The sequence below is a fragment of the Pocillopora damicornis genome, chromosome 1, assembly GCF_964200805.1.
Source record: "Pocillopora damicornis chromosome 1, jaPocDami1.2, whole genome shotgun sequence".
Taxonomy (NCBI): domain Eukaryota; kingdom Metazoa; phylum Cnidaria; class Anthozoa; order Scleractinia; family Pocilloporidae; genus Pocillopora; species Pocillopora damicornis.
Window position 1 is genome coordinate 38,925,199 of NC_142670.1, and position 23,470 is coordinate 38,948,668.

The following is a 23,470-nucleotide window of genomic DNA, read 5'->3' on the forward strand; positions in this document are numbered from 1 at the left end:
GAGGGTCCTCGATGGTCCATGCGTTTCGGAGTATGTGACACCAGATGCATTTTCCTCGCCATTGTCACAAAGTGTTCCACGATAAAGGAGCCACAAACGTCCCTCCAACTCGTCCTGGGGAGCTCTGTAAATGCTCAATCCTTCAGGAGTTTCCACATCAGAGATTGATTCCATGATATGTTTTTTGAAGTGACGGGAAAGCAAGTATGGGCTGAAGAAGCCCTTTTAATCTCTGAAGTCTTTCCACTGATCTTCCTCAAGAGATAACTGCACGTAGCCGTCATCCCTCGCACTGGAGCTCTGCAAGATTGATGGTTTGTCTGTAAGAGGGGTTATCTTTACCATGAAGTCGAATTCATTCGGCTCGCAAACTTTCGTTTCTTCGTAAACATTTCTGCTTTTGACCAATGTACTCTGAAATCGGCTGTCGTGCTTTTCCATTTGGGTTACAATGTTGTTTACAAGTATTTCGAGTCTCTCTCGAATCAGTTCGGTTTCGCTTTCGTTTTTAAACCTAGCTTTTTCTTCAAATCGCTCCACAATGTACGACATGATGGCGAAAAACTCGCTAACCCTAAGCAAGAACTTTGCGTTTATGTATCACCGAATATGAAATATTGAATATTTTACCTTCCTTATATGGGCTTTTGAAGGCGTTACGTTGTTTTCGGTGCCTATCGTCTTATGCAAAATCAAGGAAGTCAAACTAATGCAACTCAAACATGCGTTGTCTCTTGGAACATAAGTGTTCCTTTCTTTTCCGGAATAATTACAAACAATTTAACTAGCGGAAATTGCTCTTCAATAGTGAAACAGGAAAATAACGTGGACACATTACGCTTTTTCTCATAATTCAACCCACCAAAATTGTTTATCGAACTCCTCCAAGGAGGTAATAAATATATTAGTTTGAGGATTTACTATTCAAAACTTTAATTTGTTAAGCTTACAAATTAAACCAGTCTAATTAAACTCAGATTTGTAGTAAAAAACAAAATAAAACAAACAACTTAAAGGAAAAAGTGCTTTAGGTTGTATAAAAATAATATGAGACGAAAAGCAAAAGCTATCCTCATAATAGTTATTTAACCCTGAAAATGTCAGTTGAGAATGCACCCCGTGACGTTCATAATCCAACGATTCATATTTCTCTCAGCAGCCATGCGAGCTGGGAGAGTTAATCTTTGTTGACCTTACTTTTATTTTTGAAAACTTTTATAGATCACGACAACCCACAAAATTAAAGGTTGATTGTCCAAAAGCTCAATGTGTCCACGTTATTTTCCTGTTTCACTATTGAAGGACAATTTTCACTTGTTAAATTGTTTGTAATTATTCCGAGAAAGAAAGGAACACTTATGTTCCAAGAGACAGCGCATGTTTGAGTTGCATTAGTTTGACTTCCACAGAAGATAAAGAGATTCCAGGCCGAGCAGCCACACCTGTCTAAAGAGGAAGTTCGAGAAGTAAGAGCCTGTGAACTTGTAAGCGACTGGCTTTTTGTCCACGTCGTTCAAAAGTACATGGAGAACGACAATACGACTTTGTCAAGTACACACAAAATACTTCCTCTTGAATTCTGTCTGCCAGATGACAGTCCTCTTCAAGTAATTGCAGACATAGCCATGGAAAAAGGCAGCAAAGAGGCACTGGCTATTTTCGAGAAAGTTCTCAACGAGTATTTATCAGGGATTCCCGAAGAGTCTATAATAAAGGCCATTGTTTATTTTATCAAGGAAACGTTTTTGCATTCAAAGGAAGCGCTGAAACTTGTACTTGATCACATCACTATTCCAGAGAAAAAGCCTATCTCCTGTGCAGAGCTAGATTTGGACTAAGCTGTAGATATTAAAATATCTCTTTCCTCGGCAAGGTAGTCCTGAGGTAAATCTGAGTGTTCTGATTGGTTCTCACTTGGTCGGTAAGTTGGCATACGGGGCCGTTTCCACGGAAACGTTCATAAGCCTTGTACTGTCAGAAAACCAAAACTGCGGTTAGTCGGCCTACTACACTGTATAATTTGCACAATTTTATAATTTTTTAATCGTGATTGATTGGGGGAGCCGAAAACGCCCAAAAAATAAGTAAAAAAAAAAAAATTCAAAACCGTTATCCTTCATTACCGCCCAAATACTCGCAAACAATTTTAAATGCTTTGTCTCACTACATCTGACATCAAGTTATTATCGCTAGACTATACATTCGCAAGTATTTTTTCCTCCCAGCGTAAATAGCCCAAAATTGACATTTTCTGTGCAATTTTATGTACAATAATGAATAATGATTCTACTGACAAATAACATTGCAGTTAGCTACAATAAAGAAAACGCTAAGATAGATGTTTGGAAAGTTGATGGTATTAATAGTGAGACCCCACAGAAATACTGAACTGAGATTGAGGAGAAGCCTATTACTCAAATAGATGTACAGTAATAAATTTGGAAAGCTGCGGCAAGCACAATTGATTGATTGATTGATTAACTGACAGACTGATTGACTGTTTGATTGATTGATTGATTGATTGATGACTAATTGTGGACTGACTGACTCAGGCTACGTGAGTGACTTACTGACCAACTGATGGATTGATTATTCAATAAGAGCATTATTTGTGTAAGAAAGTGAAGGAAGCAGTTGATTTTCACTGCAGTCATATAACTAGTAAAGGGTATAACAAAATGAATCTGTGGATAAATATTTTTGCTGAGGTTTAAGCTCTAACTTACTACAAATTTGTGAGCTAAAAAGTTCATGAGGTGTTAGTTAAGCCTTAATTTCTAGAGAACCACTCACACCCCAACATTAATATTCAATCATATTCTCCACACTGGTTCTTTCTACATTTCCTATGTTGGCTACTGTCAAGGAGAATTTATTTTGACAATCAAGTGCTACTTAAATTGGTGATCATATCCTCATTATTTTGACCTTTATATTTGATTCAGGGGTGTTATTGCACGGACAAATTATGTGTAAATTAATTTGAAGCTTCGTTATCTCCTCAACCCCTGGACATTTCCAAATATCTGTCTCCTGGGGCTTAAAATGTGTTTAAATGCCCACGTGTTGGATTTGATGGTCAATTTAATTTTTAAAGGCATGATCATACCTTGTAGACCTTTTTTATCTGGGCTATTCACATGCACAACTGAACTCTTTATCTATAAACACTTCCATATAACTTAATAAAACAAGTTCATTCTGCTGAAAATATTTGACACTTCCAGCAGAGTTGAATTCTCCATCCCCCTTGCACGAGGGACAGTCAAATGTTTGTGGGTTGCCCAGTGAGGTAAGGGGAGGGGGGGATGTCAAAGCTTCAAATTAATTGACACATTAGAAGCCAGTCACCCATAGGGGTGAAAGGTTAATCAGACTTCTTTTCATCTCTTGGAGTGTGTTCAAAGACTCCAACTTGAAGGAAGTCACTCAAAACAAGAAGAGCTTTAAATGGTAATATCCTGTAACAACATTAAAAAAAACATCAAATCAATATCATGAGATGGCTCTTACAGCGTATGCGTGACAATACATACATAAAAGTGTTGAAGACAGAAAGAAAATTTCAGGAAGGAAACAATTGAAAATATGAAAACAAACAAAAGACAGAAACGGAAGAATCTAATGGAAGTATACTTTGTTTAAATTTTTACTGTTTCTCATTCTGACATGAGCACGACTGAAAACAGTACAGTCCCTGAATTATAAGAATAAAAAATGACCATCTCTCACAATTGAGATTCAAACTGCTGAGTTGGGGCCTTTTGGCAAGAACATATATTGAATCTAGGTGGGCCTGTTGGATATCAAAAATCTGGCATCCATCCAAGAGCAGTTAGGAATGTCCCCTGGGACCTCCAACCTCAAACTATACAAGTTGTTCCTTTCAGAAATAGTCAATAAACATACAGCTTATCACACAGCAGTTGCGATCTATAGACACAGGGATGCAGAAACAGCTGGCGTTAGCTGCTCTGTGGGACCAGATGTTGTTAAGATTTGTGGAGTGACACATCCCAGCTAGAGATCCTAAGGATGATGGCAGCATATGATGACTTACCCAGTCAAAAAAAAGTTCACAGCTAGAGCACGGGGAATTAAGAGAATTTCCTCATCTCTAAGAGTGGCTGCCACAACCTCCTTGGCCACATAGTCTGGCTCAAGGACTGGGTATAGTGATGGAAAACTACAGAAAAAACAAACAAATAATTACCAGAGCAGACTGATAAACAAATGGCTTAGGCCATTTAAATTTTTCCAATGGCATTTGAGCCAGAAAATTTTCCAGTCTCTGAAAAACTAAGGAATGCTTGTAGGTTGACTGGCTTACCGAGCCTTTGGATACCACACTAGTCCAGTGTTTACTGTATAGGGTTGAACACAAGTCACTTTAATGCCAGTTTTTCCCATTTCACGCAGCTCCAAGGTTAATGATTGACTGAAACCTGTGGCACCAAATTTTGATGCACAGTAGTCAGTCAAGTTGGCTGTAGCAAAGCTGCCTGCTATGGAGGTTATGTTGACAATGTGGCCCTTGTTCTTCTCCACCATGTCTGGAAGGAATGCCCTCACAGTCTACAGTGATAAAAATAAGTATTAATTTACAATAGTTTCTTGGAGCCCTGAGAGTGACTAGCATCTAATTTCTCCTTACAACATCACCCCTGAATCACATATTAATGTTTCAAGATTGAAGGACAAAACTCTTGATTGTTCCACAAAATCTCCTTAGTAGCATCTCAAGAGATGTATGGAGAACAGTATGGAGAATGTTCATACTGATGTTGGGATGTAAAAGATTAATACAAAATAACATTTAAGGCAGAGATGTCATGTAAGCAAGCTGGTGACAGTCTTGAAATCAAATTTAAAAACACATGTTGACTATGGATCTGATTATTAAAATATTCTCCTTCCATTTAGTACACATTTTCCTTTAAAAAGGTTGAGAGAGTTTGGTTCCAATTCCATATAACACACTCAAGATGATAAAATTCTGGGAGAACTTAGAGAGTTCAAACCTTACCCAGAAGTGTGCCAGAGTGTTAATTCTCATAGTTCTCTCAATCTCTACATCTTTTAGATTCAACAGTTTCTTTCCAGACAAGATTCCAGCATTGTTTACCAATATGTCCACTTCACCAACTTCACGCTGCACCTTTGCAGCAACACGATAGACATCCTCTCTGTTGCTGCAGTCACAAATATAGGTGTGAGCGACCCTACCAAGGGCACGGACTTGTGCAGCAGTTTCTTCATTTGAATCTACACAAAAAGAATTGTTCAAATCACTGTCACCTAAAAGTTGGCAATCCCTCTATGATGTGACCTTTTTACATTACACTGATCATCTTGAAGCCTACAAACCAGTTCACCCTTTAACTTCCAAGATCTCATTAGTAATTCTCCTTACTGTCCTCCATATAGGTCTTGTGGTGTAACTTTGGACAATTTGGTATTGGATCAACTGATAATCCCCTAATTGATATTTTTCTTGTTTCTCATCATTTGTCTACTTGATAATGAATTGATATTGTTAAGAGAAATTCTGTCTTGGTCACTCATGGGGGTTAAAGGGTTAACAGCCATCTTTCTGGAGAGCAGAGATGCCTTTGTCTTCAGATCAAGGGGCCCAGGTTTGAATTATTCAGAGCATGCAGCCTGGCCAGGGGTGTTGTGTCATCTTCTTCTTCTGTAACTTACCTTTGTTTATATCCCACAGGACAAGTTTTGCTCCATGAGCAGCAAACTGGAGAGAAAGTAGTCTACCAATCCCACCACCAGCACCTTAAATGAAAATCAGCAAAACAAAAGACATGTAAATATGCAGCATTTATTATCCAATGGCACAAAGTAAAGAACAAATAACACATGAATAGAGAACAGATATCCTGCAATATTGTTAGTATGACTATTTGGACAGCTGGTTATTTTGTACTGTAAAAAAACCTGTTTAACCAGTCAGCAGTGTGCACTATGTTTATCTATCTGCTTTGCTTTTCCCGCCCTATGAGAAATGAGTAGAAAGACTTAGCAGATAAACAAGTAGTTGGATAACAAATAACTCAATAGACATTGAGGTGTGTAGTATTGCTCAGTATTTTTACTTGTTGTTTGTATTTTGACAAGCCCCTATGGGCTTATCAAAGTACAGCACACCTTGTAAAAATACTCAGCGATAATACTTACCAAAACATCTGATATATGTATTTCAACAAGTAGATGCAGGCCCCTATTTTCTTGAAAATCCCAGAAATATAATTGGTCCAAAGCTGAATTTTAAAACCTAATGCAATGCATGTCTTAGCTCTGTGCTGATATTTTATTGGTTTAATTTCCAAAGCATAAATATCTCAATAATGAATGTAAAGGGCAGCTTTCCAGGACCACTTGTTACAAGGACTATCGTGAAATTGAATACCACACCTTGGAAAATTTAATTACTTCTAAACTCAGTGAGGTTTGAGTAGTGCTCAGTGGCTGAACGTTCAAAAGTAATTAAATCATAAATCTTGTTCATAAGATATAAGGTACCTATGAAATAAGAAGAAAACATTGAGCGCTTAAACTCCAACATCTCTAAAACAACGAAGAGGTTACAAACTTGATCCAGAGAGTACCTTCTACCGAATACGCATGCATTGTCGAAATTAGTATATCAATAAAGGAGACATTCATCGTTTAAATATAAAACTGAACGGTTTGCGTTATAAATTGAACTGAGATCTGAAATTCTCCTCCTTCTTACCATCAAAGGAATGACGAGTTTGTAGTGTCCCGTATGTTCATTATTATTAGGGGATATAGTAGCGGGGAGAGCATGTGGTAAGACGATATAAAACACAATAAAGATTACGTTGTTGTTACAAAACGGAGTTGTACAGTCAATACGTCAAAGACACCACATTTGGCGACGAGGATAAACGATATTCAACTTGCCGTACGGCTGCTGAAGTGGAAACGAGTTCAAACAGTGGACAAAACTCGCACAGATGGCCGTATGCTTAAGCGGATTACCTGGATTATCTGCGTTCGACGCCGTCGGCGAACCAGCTACACTCGCCCAAAGATGGTTAACTTGGAAAGAAGAATTCGAGCTTTATGTTACTGCCTCTGGAATCAGCGACCCCACACAAAAAAGAGCACTACTACTTCACCTAGCCGGCCCCAAAGTCCGAGATGTTTTCAATAATTCCATTCCTGCTACAACACGAGGCGAAGCGAAAGATTACAAAAAAGCTATGGACTGCCTTTCAGAACACTTCAAGCTCAAAAAGAACGCCCCAATGGCCAGACAAATATTTTTAGCGGCTACTCCATTACCTGGTGAAACCGTCAACAATTTTATTACTCGCCTGCAGAAACTAGCAGAACATTGTGACTACGAGGGCGAAAGGGACAACCAGGTGAGAGATCGCGCCATTTCTTTTCTGAAGGACAAAAATCTCAAGTCAAAATTGTACCATGAGGAAACACTGCCTCTCAGCAAACTCATGGAAATCGTTAGCCAGTATCATGACAAAGAAGCGCTTATCCTCATTCCCGAAAGCCACGTAAACAGCTTGTCCCGTGATCCAAAACAAGGGGGAAAATGTTGGCGGTGCGATAAAGTGGGTCATTTCGCGAAAGAATGCCGTCGCTCACGTGACCACAAATGCGGAAAGTGCGGGCACATCGGTCATTTTGAAGTGTGCTGCCACTCCAAGCAGAATAAAGGACGAGACCCCAGCCAAAGTTCAAGTCGTGGTCGCGGAAACCCACGAACAAAACCTAGCCGTGGACGAAGAGGAGGAAATTCAAAGGAGCAACGTGATGTACACAACGTGTGCGAAGACGCGAGTGCAGACGAGCGCGTAAACAGTGATGACTTCTACGTGTTCAGCACCGGGAGCACGGATGGAGAGAACACCATGGAACTCATGATTGAAGATAAGCTTGTAAACATTGTTATAGACTCTGGTGCTAGCTGTAATTTAATGTCAGAGGAAATGTTTAATTTTGTATCGGGGGGCAAGGCTAGATTGTTGGACTGCAATAAGAGAGTTTATGCTTATGCTTCTGTACAGCCTCTCCAGCTTAAAGGGAAATACTTTTTTAACGTACAAGTACCACAGACCCACAAATCCCTGTATACTGAATTTTATGTAATGTGCGGTAAGGCAGCGACGCTACTTGGTCGCGAGGCCTCCGAATTGCTGGGCGTGTTAAGGGTAGGCGTGTCCATTAATAGCTGTGATGTCAAATCTGATAGCATGGAAAGCCTCACAAACAGTCTTGACCGAAAAGCCCTTCTGAAGTCCAAATTTCCAAAAGTATTTCAAGGCCTCGGCAAGCTCAAAGGATATCAGCTAAAACTCCACATTGATGAGAGTGTTCAACCAGTCGCTCAGCCACTACGCAGAATCCCTTTTAGTAGAAGAGCTAAGGTCACCGAAAAGCTAGAGGAACTACTCAAACTTGATGTCATTGAAAAGGTGGAGGGACCAACCAGCTGGGTGAACCCCTTGGTTGTGGTGGAGAAGCCTAATGGTGACATCAGGATATGTCTTGATATGAGGCAAGCAAATCAGGCCATCGTACGGGAGAAGCACCCAGTACCAACAGTTGAAGAGACACTCCAAGAAGTCTCCCATGCCAAAGTTTTCTCAAAGCTAGATCTAAATATGGCCTTCCACCAAATTGAGCTACATCCAGACTCTCGGGATATCACAACATTTGCTGCGCCTGATGGTTTATACAGGTACAAACGCCTGCTTTTTGGCGTGAACATGGCCACAGAAAAATTCCAGCAGATCGTGTGGCAAGTAATTAAATGCTGCCCGGGTGCCTACAATCTCCATGATGACCTGCGAGTCGTAGGGGCAGACGACAAAGAACATGATGAGAATTTAGACAGGGTCATGCGTAAACTGGAAGAATCAAACCTCACCTTGAATTATGACAAATGTGAAATTGGTGTTAGCAGCATGGTTTACATGGGTGATGTACTCTCTGGCGAGGGATTAAAAGTCTCCAGTGAACGAGTGGAAGCTATCGTTAAAGCACCAACGCCCCAAAACCAGTCTGAAGTAAGAAGCTTTCTCGGTTCAGTTCAGTTTTGTGCGAAGTTCATCCCAAACTTTGCAACCATATCAAGTCCATTGTGGGACCTAACCGGCAAAGATGTTAAGTGGCACTGGGGTCCAAAAGAAAAAAAAGCCTTTCAAGAAATCAAGGGCCTGCTAACCAGAGCACCAGTGATGGCCTACCACAGGCAAGGTGCCACAACACGGCTCACAACTGATGCTTCTCCTGTTGGAGTTGGAGCAGTTCTGGAGCAAAAACAACGAGACGGGACCTACAGGCCAATATATTACGCTAGCCGAAAGCTTAGCAACGTTGAAACAAGGTACTCCCAGTTCGAAAGAGAAGCTCTAGCTGTCAGATGGGCTTGCGAGAAGTTTTACCTGTACCTGTATGGAATTAAATTCGAAGTCCGCACTGACCATAAGCCGCTAGTCACAGTACTCGGTACAAAGTCGAAGCCTCCATCCGCCCGGATAGAAAGGTGGCTCCTATACTTGCAGCAATTTCAATACACGCTGACGCACATACCAGGCAAAGATAATCCGGCAGACGTCCTCAGCCGCCTGCCTATTGGCTCAACTCAAGATGACGACACCAGAAAGACGGAAGATTTTGCATACAGCGTGGCAAGTGCAGCAATACCAGCCGCTTTGTTGCCGAAGCAAGTTGAGACTGCCACAGCAAATGATCCAACTTTACGGATAGTGCACAAAGCTGTGATCACTGGTGACTGGACCCAATTGTCAGGCACCACCTACAAAGCAGTTAAGGAAGAACTGTGGGTAGTAGGACAAGTAGTGATGAGAGGGACTCGCATTGTAATGCCTCAGAGCCTGTGGAAACAAACCATCATGTTGGCACACGAAGGTCATCAGGGCATGGTCCGTACTAAAGCCAGGTTGCGGGAAAAAGTGTGGTGGCCACAAATGGACAAACAGGTGGAGGATGCCATACGTTCATGCCACCCCTGTCAACTTGTGGGACCAAGATCAAAACCAGAGCCTGTGAGGTCAAGCAGTCTACCTGATGGACCCTGGCAGGAGATCTCAGTGGACCTTCTTGAAATCTCAAACGGTGAACACCTTTTAGTTGCTGTCGACTATTATTCTCGTTGGCTGGAGGCTATTCTCCTAAAGAAGACAGATGCCCGACATGTGATAAAAAGCATGGAAGCTATTTTCAGAACACATGGACTACCAGAAACTCTGCGCAGTGACAACGGACCACCATTTGCGTCAAAGGAATTTGAGGGCTTCCTAGAATACCTGGGAATAGACCACAAGAAGGGCATACCCTATTGGCCACAGAGCAACGGAGAGGTAGAACGCGCAAATGAAACAATTTTGAAGATAGTGCGAATTGCACGCGTCGAAGGAAAGGATTGGAAAAAGGCTCTTGAGAACTTCCTCTTCCAATATAGAGTTACCCCACACACTGTTACTGGATTATCACCTGCAGAACTACTGATGGGGAGGAAACTGCGTGACAAACTTCCACGAGTCGAATTCTCCAAAGACCGTGCAACTGAAGCATATTGGCAACAGTTGTTGAGAGAGAGAGACACTCGTGCAAAACTCAGCCAGAAAGAGTATGCAGACAGAACACGAGGAGCCAAACACAGCAATATTGAGGAGGGTGACAAGGTACTGTTAAAGCAGACACGTGAAAACAAGCTCTCACCAAACTATGAGCCAGAACCTTACATTGTCACTCGTAAAGATGGAAATGCTGTCATTTTACAAGACACAAACGGGAACAATAAGATGCGCAACATTGCTCATACGAAAAAGTTTATGGATCCTGGGACTGTTAAAAAAGCAGAAATAGATCCACAGCCATGCCTAGCCGAGCAACCAGCGCAACCCCGACAGGATGAGCCAAATCTCAGTTCTAGTCAATCAGCAACAGATACATCTGAAGCCGTATCTAGCCCCTTACCTTCAGTTGCTTCGCGCCCTGTGCGTGCCAAGCGAGCGCCCTCCTGGATGCAAGATTATGTACGCGCCTAGTTTAAAATTATTCAGAAGAAAATAAGAGACTCTGAACTTTCTTTTCGAGTACTTTATTACTTGGTTGTTTTTTTTAATAACTTAGGGGGAGATGTAGTGTCCCGTATGTTCATTATTATTAGGGGATATAGTAGCGGGGAGAGCATGTGGTAAGACGATATAAAACACAATAAAGATTACGTTGTTGTTACAAAACGGAGTTGTACAGTCAATACGTCAAAGACACCACAGAGTTGTCGAACACTCTTAGCATTAATTTAATCGTATGGAAATCGCGCATAATTTTATATTTAATTATTCACTATTGTTACAGGAGCAGTAAGCAAGAAATAACCTTCTGGAGGTCAGTGGATCAGTTTTTTGGCATACCGAGATGGAAAATATCTCAAATGCTCATGTAGAACATCGATAAAAACATGCAGAGTTGAAATGCACACATAATTTTGTCCTTACTGTTATAGCTAATCAATAAGCAAGAAAAGAAATCAACTTAAATTAATTCTGGAGGTCACTGGACTAGTATTCTAATGAGAGAAGATGGTATCTCAAATGCACGAGTAAAACGTCTATAGCAAAAAAAAATATCCAAAGCTGTTTGCACACCAAATTTTGAGTATGATCAATCCTTCCTATATCGTGAGCAACGCCTGTAGCAGCTTTAGCAATATCATTGAAACGTGCTGTGCCTCACCTGTGATCAACACCGTTTGGCCTTCGATGTTTTTCTTAGGTGGAGGAATAATTCGTCGAAAAGCTGCTTCCAGCCAATAAAAAACAAGCTTAAAGTACACCACAAAGATCTCGAAAATCAGCCACATCGTCGCAGGGAATTAAAATGGATGAAAAGTCTGCAGGCTGGGCGAGTGACGCTGCGATCCAGAAACAAATCAACAGGGGTTATCACGTGATCTAATATTTGTGTCACGCAAAGTTGTAAAGTGAAAAAGAAGAGAAAGAATGGGAACGAGAGGACTGCCTGGGTGCCTGCCTTTGCCACACAGAATCGAATAAATTTTAATGTCACCTTATGCATACTTTTGCACGGATTTTACTCAATTGCTTAATTTTTATTTCTATGTTTGTCCTCGTTCTAAGAATGCACTTTTCGGTTGCAGAACTCAAGAGAGAATGATCTAAGAGAAGCTACCCCATGCGATTAGCGCCAGGTCAAATGATAAGAAAGAAGAAACCAGGATAACTCAAGATGAATAAAATTTAACGGATTGTAATGAAGCAACGATAAGGGGCGCTGAACTTACCGGGTTGAGCTGGCTGTAATTGGCCCCGAGCTCTTGATACACATTCAAAGTCTATTTTAAAACAACTTCTCGCCTCAGGCTTGGAACTGTCTTGGAGATTATCAGAATAATAGCCATGTCGTCCTCGACAAATAACTCTCAGACAAAGCAAGAAGAGAAAGATGATTTTTTATTCTAAGTGTCATGATAAATAGATATTTTTCACGATCAAGTAAGTAGGAGAATTATCAAATTATAACTTCTTCTTCATTATAAGCAACATGAACTGATAGAGTAAAAGGAAAATTAGGTGTTTGTACAAGACTAAGAAAATGCTGTAAGTTAAAAGAAGTCTGCCACAAGAGATTAAGATAAAGACGTTGAAGGATTCAAATAGAAAATAAATTTGAATCTTTTCTATTTCAAAGTAAAGCATTCTCGTTCATAAGATTCATAAATTCATATATCATGCTTTTTAATGAGCAAAAAGAAGAAATTTTGACCGTTCAGAGCTGGCTTCCGTGATGTAAATATTTATCGTAAAATTCCGTTATTCTTTAGGGCATGGCCTTTTCCAACGGGGCAGGCACACATGAACTATTTCGTTGTGTAAATCTAAGCCTTCTAGATCGTTCAATTTAAAGGAGAAGTTTAATTCTGTCTACTCCAGAACACTCCAAATGGATGTCCATATGCGGTGAACGCATTGTAAGCTTCTCTGTTCTGCTGCATCCTGATCTGAGTCTGCGCAATTTGACTGGCATGAAATCCTGGACTTTGAAACGGCGTCATATAGGTGTGTATATACATGACGGGGTTGTTTTGTGGAATGTTCATGAATGCCGAATGCATGATTGTATTTCCATTATAAGGTAAATTTGGAGCCAGAAAGTATCTGGGTGCCGCTCGAAAATTTTCATGATGTGGCACAAAGTTAGGAGCACGACCAGTGCATTGCAGTTGAGCAGGAAATAGGCTCTCCGTCTGTTTGGAAGGATGGTTTTTTAACTGACTAGCAATGCGCACGCTTCTTAATTCAGCCGGGCCACAAGGGGCCATGGGCGGGTTTCTGGTGTCAGGCTTCACGGAAGTTGGAGCAAGGCGTTGTGACATCACATGAGTGTTTACACCGTACGCAGGTTGATGTGTCTTTTTTACCGTCCCTAGGGATTGTAATATAGCAAAGATATCAAGAAGTTACCGTTGTTATCTCATGTCTAAGGCAAGGAAAGATTTAACCTACCAATTGGTAGCTCCTGGCTAACGACGACTGTGGCGGCCGATATAACATTTTCTTGCTTTCCGGTTGAGTCTTCTTTTCTCGTGTTAAGACACAAAGTATCCTTCTCGGCATCTTCACAGGTTGCATTTGCATCTGCCCCACAGGCCGAGGAGCACGGCAAGGACTGCGTTTCGTCTTCAACAGATTTAGTCATCCGCTCTTTCCTTTTAAAACAGTACATGCAGAATATTTACCATCACAAGTTTAAAGTTATATTATATAATGTTATTTCACTTACGGGCTAGTGGATGAGGAACTGATTCTCGCGCATGTCAATGGGATAAAGTGCAGTTTCTGGAGGATTGGAACACGTGACCCTTAGATGCCAACAAAGCACTACTTTTATATGAGTTTAAAAACTGAGCAACAGGTTAGGAGAGAAGCAAATTTCTGATCACTATTTGGGATCGAGTTCTTTGAAAGGATTCAAAGAGCTTACACTGATATTTTTGAGATCTAGACATCCTACGTTTGCAAATAACTGGGCGTTTGGATCATTCGTTTGTCAAAGCTAAATCTAGGAAAATACCAATCAAGCAAACAATACTTAATTAATTAGAAAAGTTTTCTAAATGATTAAGAAATATAATTTATGATATACAAACCTTTCTTTTTCTTTAGTTTTCCTGTTTAAGCTGTACCGTTTGAGTGACTTAGATCGTTTTGAACTTTCCTCCAAAATCTTCAAGTTCATGATTCCCTCAATCAACGAATACGCTCTCTGTACGTCGTTAGCGAAATGAACTTCCTTTATTTAAAGTAGGGCGGAAAACTACTTATCAAACCTCGTTAAAGATTCACCGTCTACTGCGCTGAGATGTCCCTGTACCCGAGTATAATTCACAGTTTGCTTCAGTTCGTTAACTACAGTTTTGTCTGTGTCGTTATGTTCTACAGCGCGCGCGCGTTCAAAGTGCGTTGTACGCCAGAATACACTTTGCGCTATTTGCAGTGACGTGGAATTGAAACACAGAGACAGCCTTTAACAGACTTATTCCCATTGGCACTGTAAATTCTGGAAAGCGTTTGGAAAAATGGTACCAACCTGCAAGATCTTAAAACGGTTGTGCGCTTATAAAGCCCTACACTAGATATTTCAGAGAGTTATACCGCCCTTTCCATATTTGGATGACGAGAAATCGCGAACGTTACAGAAACGATGTTCGAATGATAATGAAGGAGAAGACGGAAGAAGAAATCGTTGTATCTTCGGCATAAAGGAATTTATTTATCCATTTTGTTCCCCAGAAATCGACCTCGTCTGTTTATCCGAGTCATCATGATCATGTGCAATTCCATCCCCACCCAGCCCCACTGAGTAATAAACTCTTACGCCATGTTGCGCAATACTACCCACAATTCTTCTTAAGCAACAATCCAACATGGAGTATATGGACGAAATCCCTTCTTCCGAAAACCAAACCAGGTATCAAAAACACAGACGATTTGCCAAACTTAGCTTTACTCATACTTTGATCTAGTCTTTTAAAGGAAACACTCGCTGAAAATATTTCCTTTGGTTACTATCTTCAGCCTTTGTTGTCAATGTGGTGTGCTTACTACTCCGAACCCATCCAACATGTGCGTTGGGTGCCTACGAACGCAAGTCGACATCACTGAGGGAATTCCCAAGCAAAGTAATTTATATTTCTGCAAAGCGTGTGAAAGGTAAGTTTTTCAGACTGATTTAATCTTGACCTCATATCGATGCTTAAAAATCGACGGAAACTCGTTTACTTCATAGATTTTGTCGCGTCATAACTATAAATTGTGTTATTGAAAAAAAATGTGCTGATAGCTACTAAAGAAGAACACGAGAACAGTGTTGACATTCGTAAAGTGACTATAAAAGATTTTCAATCGGGTGAATCGTACCTACAAGAGTTCAAATTTTAAAAATGTAATATGTCATTATCATCATCATCATCATCATTATTATTATTATTATTTTCTTTATCAAAACTATAACAAGATTCTCGAACGTGTTTGATGTCACCAGCCCAAGTTGAGCTCTAGTAGGACAGTGTACATGTCATGCTTTTCATAGGACAGCGTAATGGGAAAGTTGACATATCACGCCTGTGTAACTGGACTGTAGGTGTCATGTGCATGTGCTGTCCCTACGCATTTTTCCCAGTTAACTGTTGTCTTTGTGTGAAAATTTATAAACAATGTCTAGTTTCTTTCGCAAATTTTGTCATAGTTTTAATTAATTGGTAACAGGACTTTGCATCATCCAATTCTCTCTGTAATCTTACTTGTGATTCATAAATCAGCGATGATTACCAACCAAATTGGACTCCACTCAGTCCTATTAATGTTATTAATAATTATTGTTATGGTAAAAATCAAGTTTTGGTGGTATGCCAGCTTGCTGATTCATACACCTTAACATCTCAATATTAACAGATCTCCTCAATTTTCTGTTTTGTCTTCAGATATCTTCAGCCACCAAGCCAGTGGACAACATGTGCATTAGAATCAAGAGAACTTCTAGCACTGTGTTTGAAAAAGCTAAAAGGGTTGAATAAGGTGCAGTAAGGAATATAAATCCTCTCTCCTGACTGCCACACATTTTCTTGTATTTTAGATTGTAGAATTGGGTGTTAGATACTTACAAAACCCTTTAACTCCCATGAGTGACCAGGACAGAACTTCCCCTTACAATATCAATACAATATCAAGCAGACAAGTGTTGAGAATAAAGAAAATATTAATTATGGGATTGTTAGTTGATCCAATACCAAATTCTCAAAACTAACATCACAAGAACTAAATGACACACAGTAAGGAGAATTACTAGTGAGATCTTGGGAGTTAAAGGGTCAGAGTTCTTACCAGAGATTTCCTTTATTTTCACTCATGTCCATTTTGTATTTGTGTTTATATCATGATATAAGGAAAAAAATTAGATTTTGGTCTGTTACAACCAAAAGGAGTTATTATATGTATCTCAGTTGGTGGGAAAAGTGAGATACCTACCATTTGAACTTAAAGAGAAAATTTCAAAAATACATTCAGGAGACTAAGATTTTGATTCACCAGAAGAAAATCATGCATCTTCTGAGGATTCTCTTGAAGCTTATTGTCTCAAACTTACTCACCGCATTGCCAAAAAGTTAATAATTATTCATTCATCCAAAGAGCTATCTGTCACCTTGTTATGAATTAGAACCCTGTATGTCATGAACTAAGTAATAATACATCTTACTTCAGGTTCGCTTGGTTGATGCAGGGTTTGTTTGGACAGAGCCTCATTCTAAAAGAATCAAAGTGAAATTAACCATTCAGAAAGAGGTTTGTTTTTTATTGTGTTAGTGATAAAAATTTGAGTCGTCATTCCCCAGAAACTTTGTCTTTAAGATTCAAAGTAATTGAGAAATTAAAATTAAAAAAACTTAGAACCAGACATCATGCCCTTTACTCATATTCATTGGGAGGAAAGTGTAAAACTGATTGGTAAAACCTCTTCCATTGCAGGTGGTAAATTCAACGATATTGCAGCAGGTGTTTGTGGTGGAATTTGTTGTGCAAAATCAGATGTGTGATGCATGTCATCGACAGGCTGCTCAGGATTACTGGAAGGCTGTTGTCCAAGTCAGACAGAAGGTACTGTGTGTTTATTAAAGTAATTGCATTTTTTTTAGTGTGGGAGAACTGGGAAATGAAATGAAATGTCATATTTTGGATCAAAAGGTCATGAGTCTTGGACAGGAATTCATTTCAACTTAAATTCAAAATTAAGTTAACAGCATATTCACAATTTAGCCAATTAGGATGGAGGAACTTAGTCTTGTGCATTTATCAGCTCATCACCATGGTAGCTTATCACAGTTTCTAGACCATGAAGGGACATGGAATGCCTCTTCATAAGTATCCTTTTAATAATATGAAAAGTTCTCTCTAATAGTTTGAACCTCTGAGAAGTTATGGTCATGTCCAAGAACACAATAGAAAATCCTTGATAATGCCTTGAATCCAGAACTTTTTATAAAGCCCCAGTTGTTTGTTGGATGGATAACACTGGATAAATTGCCATCCGCTGGACAGTGCAGTACTTTTTCTTAACTCTTAGGGATTTATCCATAAGATGGTGTAATCTGCACTTTGATTAACTGAGCATTGGAGTCTTGAGGACTAACCAGTACTCAAATAAGTCTTTCTTCCTCCGCAAACCATTAGCCACCAAGATGTGCTTATGTTTTAGGCAGGTTGTAACTGCTAAATTAAATGAAAATGTTAACTGTAATCAAGAATACAACAATGAAATATTGTTTTGATATTTTTTCCAGACATCACACAAGAAGACATTCTTCTATCTTGAACAGTTGATTTTGAAACATGGAGCCCATCAGAATACTGTGAAGGTCAAGCAAGAGTCAGGTAAGAGAGACATTTATTTTAAAATTTAGTGAAATTCAGGTGACTTTTGTGGAAGGAGAGAGGTTCCTGCCCTGCTTTTGTTGTTTGACATTAATAACTGAACTTTGCTTTGTTATTATAATCATATTTAGACGGGGTGGACTTCTTCTATGCATCTAGAGCAGATGCTCGCAAGTTTGTTGAATTCTTGCAGTCTGTTGTTCCTTGCAGGTAAGGAGAAATTAAATTTAAACCCCTAACTCCAAAGGTCACAATTATCTAATTCTCTCCACTGTTTGCCTTAGATTTCTTATCATGCAGCTTCTGAGAATTTGATACCAGATCGAACAGTTTCCATCACCTGTGAGCTTGACTGTATTAGTTCACATCATTATGGTAACACACATACATGCACATGAATTGAATGCAGCTGTTTTTTTCCCTGTCATGATTTTTAAGTAAACCTTTAAAATTATTTCCAGGTACAAAACTTCCGAGAAGCTCATCTCCCATGATGTACACAACAATACATACAACTACAAGTACACTTTCTCTGTGGAAATTGTTCCTGTTTGCAGGGTTTGTTATAATACTAGTTTCAACATCTAGTTTTGTTTAGTCCAGTCCATTCCAAACACTACTCAAGCATTTCCAATTGCCAGGTTTATTTTGGTTTTTGCCATTGAAGGAGTTTTCAAGACAGTCCAATGCTTAATATTTCATGATTAATACATGAATCATACATGATAAAAGATTTCCAATTCCATGGAGTCTCAGATAAATGTTTTGTTCCCTGAAATATGAAATATAAGAACAATTAGGTAGATATTTCATGTCAGAGAAACCCTGAGCAAAAATTATGATTTAGTTTAACCAGAATCAAGGCAAATTTCACAGATTTTACAGTTAGGGTTTTCAGTAAGAAATAGAATAACACTGTGGAGGATAATTTAATTTAAAACAGCAAGTGAACATTCTCTACATTTTTAGAATTTATTGCTCAGGCCATGATGATTTAACCAAGGAATCAGTCTGCAAAGTAACCAAAAAACTATATGATCTACCATGCCTAATGAACACCTTGCTCAGTATTCAGATTGAATTTTAATAATCAGCTGTGATCACAATGATGTTTTCCAGGAGGAAGTTGTTTGTTTGCCTTTGAAAGTTTCAAGATCTCTTGGTAACATCAGGTAAGAAAATGGAAAAATTTTATTAGCCAGCTTGAGGTTGTATTGATGCATCTGCAATATTCCAAGGGATGCTTAGGGCAAGTTTTCCAAAGTACTGTAACTGAATATTGGAGTTATAGTTCCAGTCTTCAACCAAGGAAAAAATCGTTTAACCCCAACACTGGCAGTCTTAGAAGTTGATGGCTCAATGTATTTTGCTCTCAAAAAGTTAAGTTTACATGTGCAATAATGAATTCTTTTATTTGAAATCAGAGAAGTAAATTTGTGATCTTAAAAGATTACAAAGGAAGAAAGTAAGTCCACTGCAAATTTTGAAAATGCTGTTTGCCTCAGAGTAATGATGCCAGGAGAGGAGGAAAAACATTTCACTTTATGGCTCCAAAAAAATTTTTTTTCAATTTCAGTCATTGCAGAGTGTGTGATATTATCAGTACTGAACTTGTTGTCATTGCTTTTTAATTTTCAGTCAAAATGTCATCTGTAACCGAGTCAGCACAAATTTACAGTTTATTGATCCAGCAACATTACAAAGTAAGTTTTCATATCAGAGCTGTAGTTTTCATGCCGTCATGTTCAAACAGATGCAATTACCAAATGGAAGGCAACAACCCCAGTTACTGTGCCAAATGATATTGAAGAGGTGGGGTAAGGGAATGGGAAGGTGGAGGCAAATCAAGTCAGAGGCTGATTGGTCCAAGTGCCACAGATCATGCCAGGGTTCTGCAGCATAGAGGGAACATTACTGATTCCACCCCTGTTTGGTGGGATGCTTGGTTGACCTAAGGGACCCCCCCCCCTGTGCATTTTTATGCAATGATGTTTTTCTTGATGGTTCACAAATACCAATGAATACCTGTAAATGGAAAGTGGTATTGTGAGAGTCGATTGTGTTGTGCTAGTTGTTACTTGATTTATTATGAAAGTGTTTTATTAAAACCCTTTAGCCTCTAAGAGTGTCTAGCATCTAAATTCTCCATACAATGTCACCCCTGAATCACACACTAAGGTCATGAGAACAATGGAAATGATCAACAACTACAGAAGTAGATTATTACACTGATTCTCCTGGTCAGCACCTTAGCAAATGTATAGAGAACAGTATGGAGAATATGCATACTGATGTTTGGGTGTAAACAGTTAAGAATGGAAGTGGAACCTAGGAGTGGAACCTGGACCCTTTCTGTGCTGAGTCCAGTGCTAAACTGTAGGCCACTGCATCCTGAGAATGTGTAATAACTATCACAAAAACGTGGTTCATTTCAAGATGAATAAAAACCAAGGAAAAGTTAAATTGAATGTATTCAAATGATTATTAAAGTCAAGTACCATTTTCTATCTTTTGTTTTCTATATCATTTAGCTGCAGAAATCTCAGCATCGAACTACTGGCGTCTGCCTTTCAAAAGCCTTTGCACATATAAGCAATTTACTGAGTACATGGTTCTTCAGATTGAGCCAGTTGATTCAAAGAATTTATCTTCGTCAACAACCAACCTCAGTCAAAAGGTATCTGAAATTTCTGTATACATGAATAGGAACTTAGCTGTGTTCTCTTCTATCCTCTTAGTTAAGGTGGCAGTGGATACTCCCACAAATGTTGAAAACGCAAATATTCCCGAAATTTGATTTGAGAGGGTTTAATTAAATCCCTGAACCACCAGTGAGTCTCTTTTACTGATTTTAAAGTAAAGTACCTCTACTCCTTGGGATTTTCCGCCATCGTGCTATTAAGGGGGGTTGTAAGAAGACTTTTGTTGGTCATTTTCAGTCAGACTTGGCTTCTGTAGGATCAAAATATCTCAGATGTTTTATGGGTATATTTTTAGTCATAACCATGTATGTAATTGTGCTATCGAAAACGTTATTCCCTCGGGTTTGACAAATATCTACCAAGAATATTATTTATTTTCACGTTGGCTTCACAGAGCGCTTCTCAATTATTATTAAGATGGTCTTTTTTTGTTTTTGTTTTTATTTTTTGTTTCTTTTTTTTTCTTGCTTTATCAGCATGTTTTGGCGGATGTATGGGTAGCGCGGATGCAGGACCTGGGTACGAATGATTGTCAGTATCACTGCCGCACTCATCTTGGCCATCTCCTGAAGACTGGGGATACTGTTTTGGGGTAAGACTAACCCCCATCCCCCCATCCCTCCTATCCTTTTGTTTTGTACCGACGTCACAGACTGGTCTTTGAGAATAACTAGTGGTTCATCTTTCAAGTGCGGCATGGAACCTCAAAAAAAGAGATATGGTATTTTCATACCAAATCGTGTCGTTGAATCGCAGATAATTAACTACGAAACATACTTTAATTCTTTCACTCGTACTTTTGCTGTTATGTACACTTAACGTGGAGTATTTCACACGTACCATTGTTATGTACACTATGAGTAAACCGTTTGAAAAGTGTGGTTTGTTCAAATGTTATAACCGCTTAGTTTTTTTATATGTTTTTATGTTTGTTTTTGGATAGATTTGATTTCACAACAACTAATGTAAGCGATGAGAATCTTGCCAAGATGAACCCCGAACGAATTCCAGATGTGGTAAGAGGTCTCACTGTGTTTGTGATGAGTTGAGTTCAGTTTTCAGCCGTAAGTCACCGCCAAAAGAACAGCCGTGGGCTAGAAACCACTCAACCAAATAGTCTTCAAGAAGACTACTACATATTAATTTTGTAAGATAAAAAATCTGAAAGAGGCAATAGTAAGCAAAGAAAAGACAAGGATTGCTAACGATGGAGAAGATTGACGCGGATTGAAAATTATGAACTTGAGTCAAATTTTGAGCCCTACCAAAAAATCTTCAATTTTAAGGAAGACTTCAGAATTTCAATTAAGCAAGAAATAGAAATAAAAAAGAACCAAAAGGAAGTAAAGAAAGAAAAGGGATGACTAAGGATGGAGAGGATTAAAACAGATTTCAATTGACTCACCAGAAGAACGTAGACTAAGTTTTTCAAGATGCAGAAACGTTGGCTTTACTCCTTTAATGAGATGTTTGTTGTCAAAACTTCCAGATTTTGGTGAAGAAATCCTACGGTGACAAGAAGAGGCGACGGCGGAGAAGAAACTGGAAATTAAAGGGTCTTGACAAAGAAATGGCAGGAATTGATCAAGACAGTTTGGATGGGTACTGTAATTGTTTTGATGGATTTATGAAGGACGTATTCGCTTTGCTCGGCGCATGGCCTGCCCTCGGCGTATGGCCTGTCCTCGGTGCATGGCCTGTCCTCGCCTTAATTCCATGTTTCTTTGTGTGTAAAAATAATTGGAAAGGGGGTTGTTGAATTGAAATGTTCTTTTAAGTCATGGGAAAGGGAAAATGAGAAAGTATGAATGACCCATAAAATTATGAAAACATTAGCGAACATTCTGTTTTAAAAGGTTCTATGGTAGTCTCCTTTTACATTTTTTTCATGAGTCACCCACCATGCACATGCGCTGAGCAGCAGAACCGACCCTTTGTTCCAATGTCCTTATTCAACACTATAGCGAGGTAATTTGTTTGACACTACGACCGAATTTAATCTAAGCAATTTATCTGTGCAGGGATTACGATGCTTTCCTTGGTGATCTGGAGGAAGATAAGATCTACCGACAGCAGGTCAACATTTATGTCGGTAAGTGATTAACACCTAATTTATCTCTGCAAAAACATAACGTCATGTTCTAACGTAATCCGGAATATTCCATAGTTTTTATTTTATTCCATTCTATGATTGGTCGAGAAAGCTCCCGCTTTCCTCTCAAACAATCACTTGCAAAACCCAACTTCAATTGGTCTGGCCGTCCATGCCTGTTTACAAAGAATCCTTGTGAAGTTCAGTTTTGTTCTGATCAGCCGTTGTAGTTACTGTGGTCTTTGCTTTACAACGCTTCGCGGAATGTGCTCCACACATAGTTTCCCGCATGGACCATATTGTATCCGAGATGAGTAGGAATTTTGCCTGAGAGTGAATTCTCAGATCAAGATAAAATACTCGAGAACAAAGCTGGTTAGGAAACTAATTGAAACCATTGTTACTTTCAGATCGTGATTACAAAGGCGCCTCAGAAGATGATGACGATGACGCCCCACGGATAAGTCTCCAGGAGATGTTAGAAGACCTGCATCTTGAGGAATCCGATGCACGGGACCACGGGGCGGAAACGGGCGCCATGATGACAGAATGATGTACCTGGCTAAATATTCAACGGCAATATCAAAAGCAGACACTTTTCACAATGAGACAAGATGACATCAATGAAAACGTACTGAATAAACTTGGTGTCACTTGCACTTTTGAGCTCACGTGTCTTTCACTTTTGAGCTCACGTG

At 39.3% G+C, this 23,470-nt stretch overlaps 3 protein-coding genes across 3 annotated transcripts; 1 reads left to right on the plus strand and 2 right to left on the minus strand.

Moving 5' to 3' along the window:
- Window positions 1-2,241: 2,241 nt before the first annotated feature.
- LOC113671121 (retinol dehydrogenase 10-B-like) lies at window positions 2,242-12,504 on the minus strand. The gene is made up of 6 exons (XM_089211281.1): window positions 11,767-12,504; window positions 5,704-5,787; window positions 5,027-5,265; window positions 4,331-4,575; window positions 4,061-4,186; window positions 2,242-3,461 (listed from the first exon to the last, which is right to left on the minus strand). The coding sequence occupies exons 1-6, from the start codon at window positions 11,891-11,893 to the stop codon at window positions 3,368-3,370; spliced, it is 915 nt and encodes a 304-aa protein (XP_089067407.1). The 5' UTR covers window positions 11,894-12,504; the 3' UTR covers window positions 2,242-3,367.
- On the minus strand, window positions 12,487-14,483 carry LOC149053763 (uncharacterized). The gene is made up of 3 exons (XM_089211362.1): window positions 14,201-14,483; window positions 13,557-13,759; window positions 12,487-13,476 (listed from the first exon to the last, which is right to left on the minus strand). Exons 1-3 carry the CDS (start codon window positions 14,287-14,289, stop codon window positions 12,965-12,967), a joined length of 804 nt encoding a protein of 267 aa, XP_089067488.1. The 5' UTR covers window positions 14,290-14,483; the 3' UTR covers window positions 12,487-12,964.
- Window positions 14,484-14,963: 480 nt separating this feature from the next.
- LOC113671122 (60S ribosomal export protein NMD3) lies at window positions 14,964-23,431 on the plus strand. Its single transcript, XM_027187342.2, has 16 exons — window positions 14,964-15,021; window positions 15,129-15,263; window positions 16,034-16,127; window positions 16,812-16,892; window positions 17,076-17,204; window positions 17,888-17,978; window positions 18,110-18,188; window positions 18,440-18,536; window positions 19,098-19,150; window positions 19,617-19,681; window positions 20,510-20,655; window positions 21,157-21,272; window positions 21,624-21,696; window positions 22,170-22,282; window positions 22,702-22,772; window positions 23,183-23,431. Exons 1-16 carry the CDS (start codon window positions 14,978-14,980, stop codon window positions 23,323-23,325), a joined length of 1,530 nt encoding a protein of 509 aa, XP_027043143.2. The 5' UTR covers window positions 14,964-14,977; the 3' UTR covers window positions 23,326-23,431.
- The last annotated feature ends 39 nt before the right edge of the window (window positions 23,432-23,470 follow it).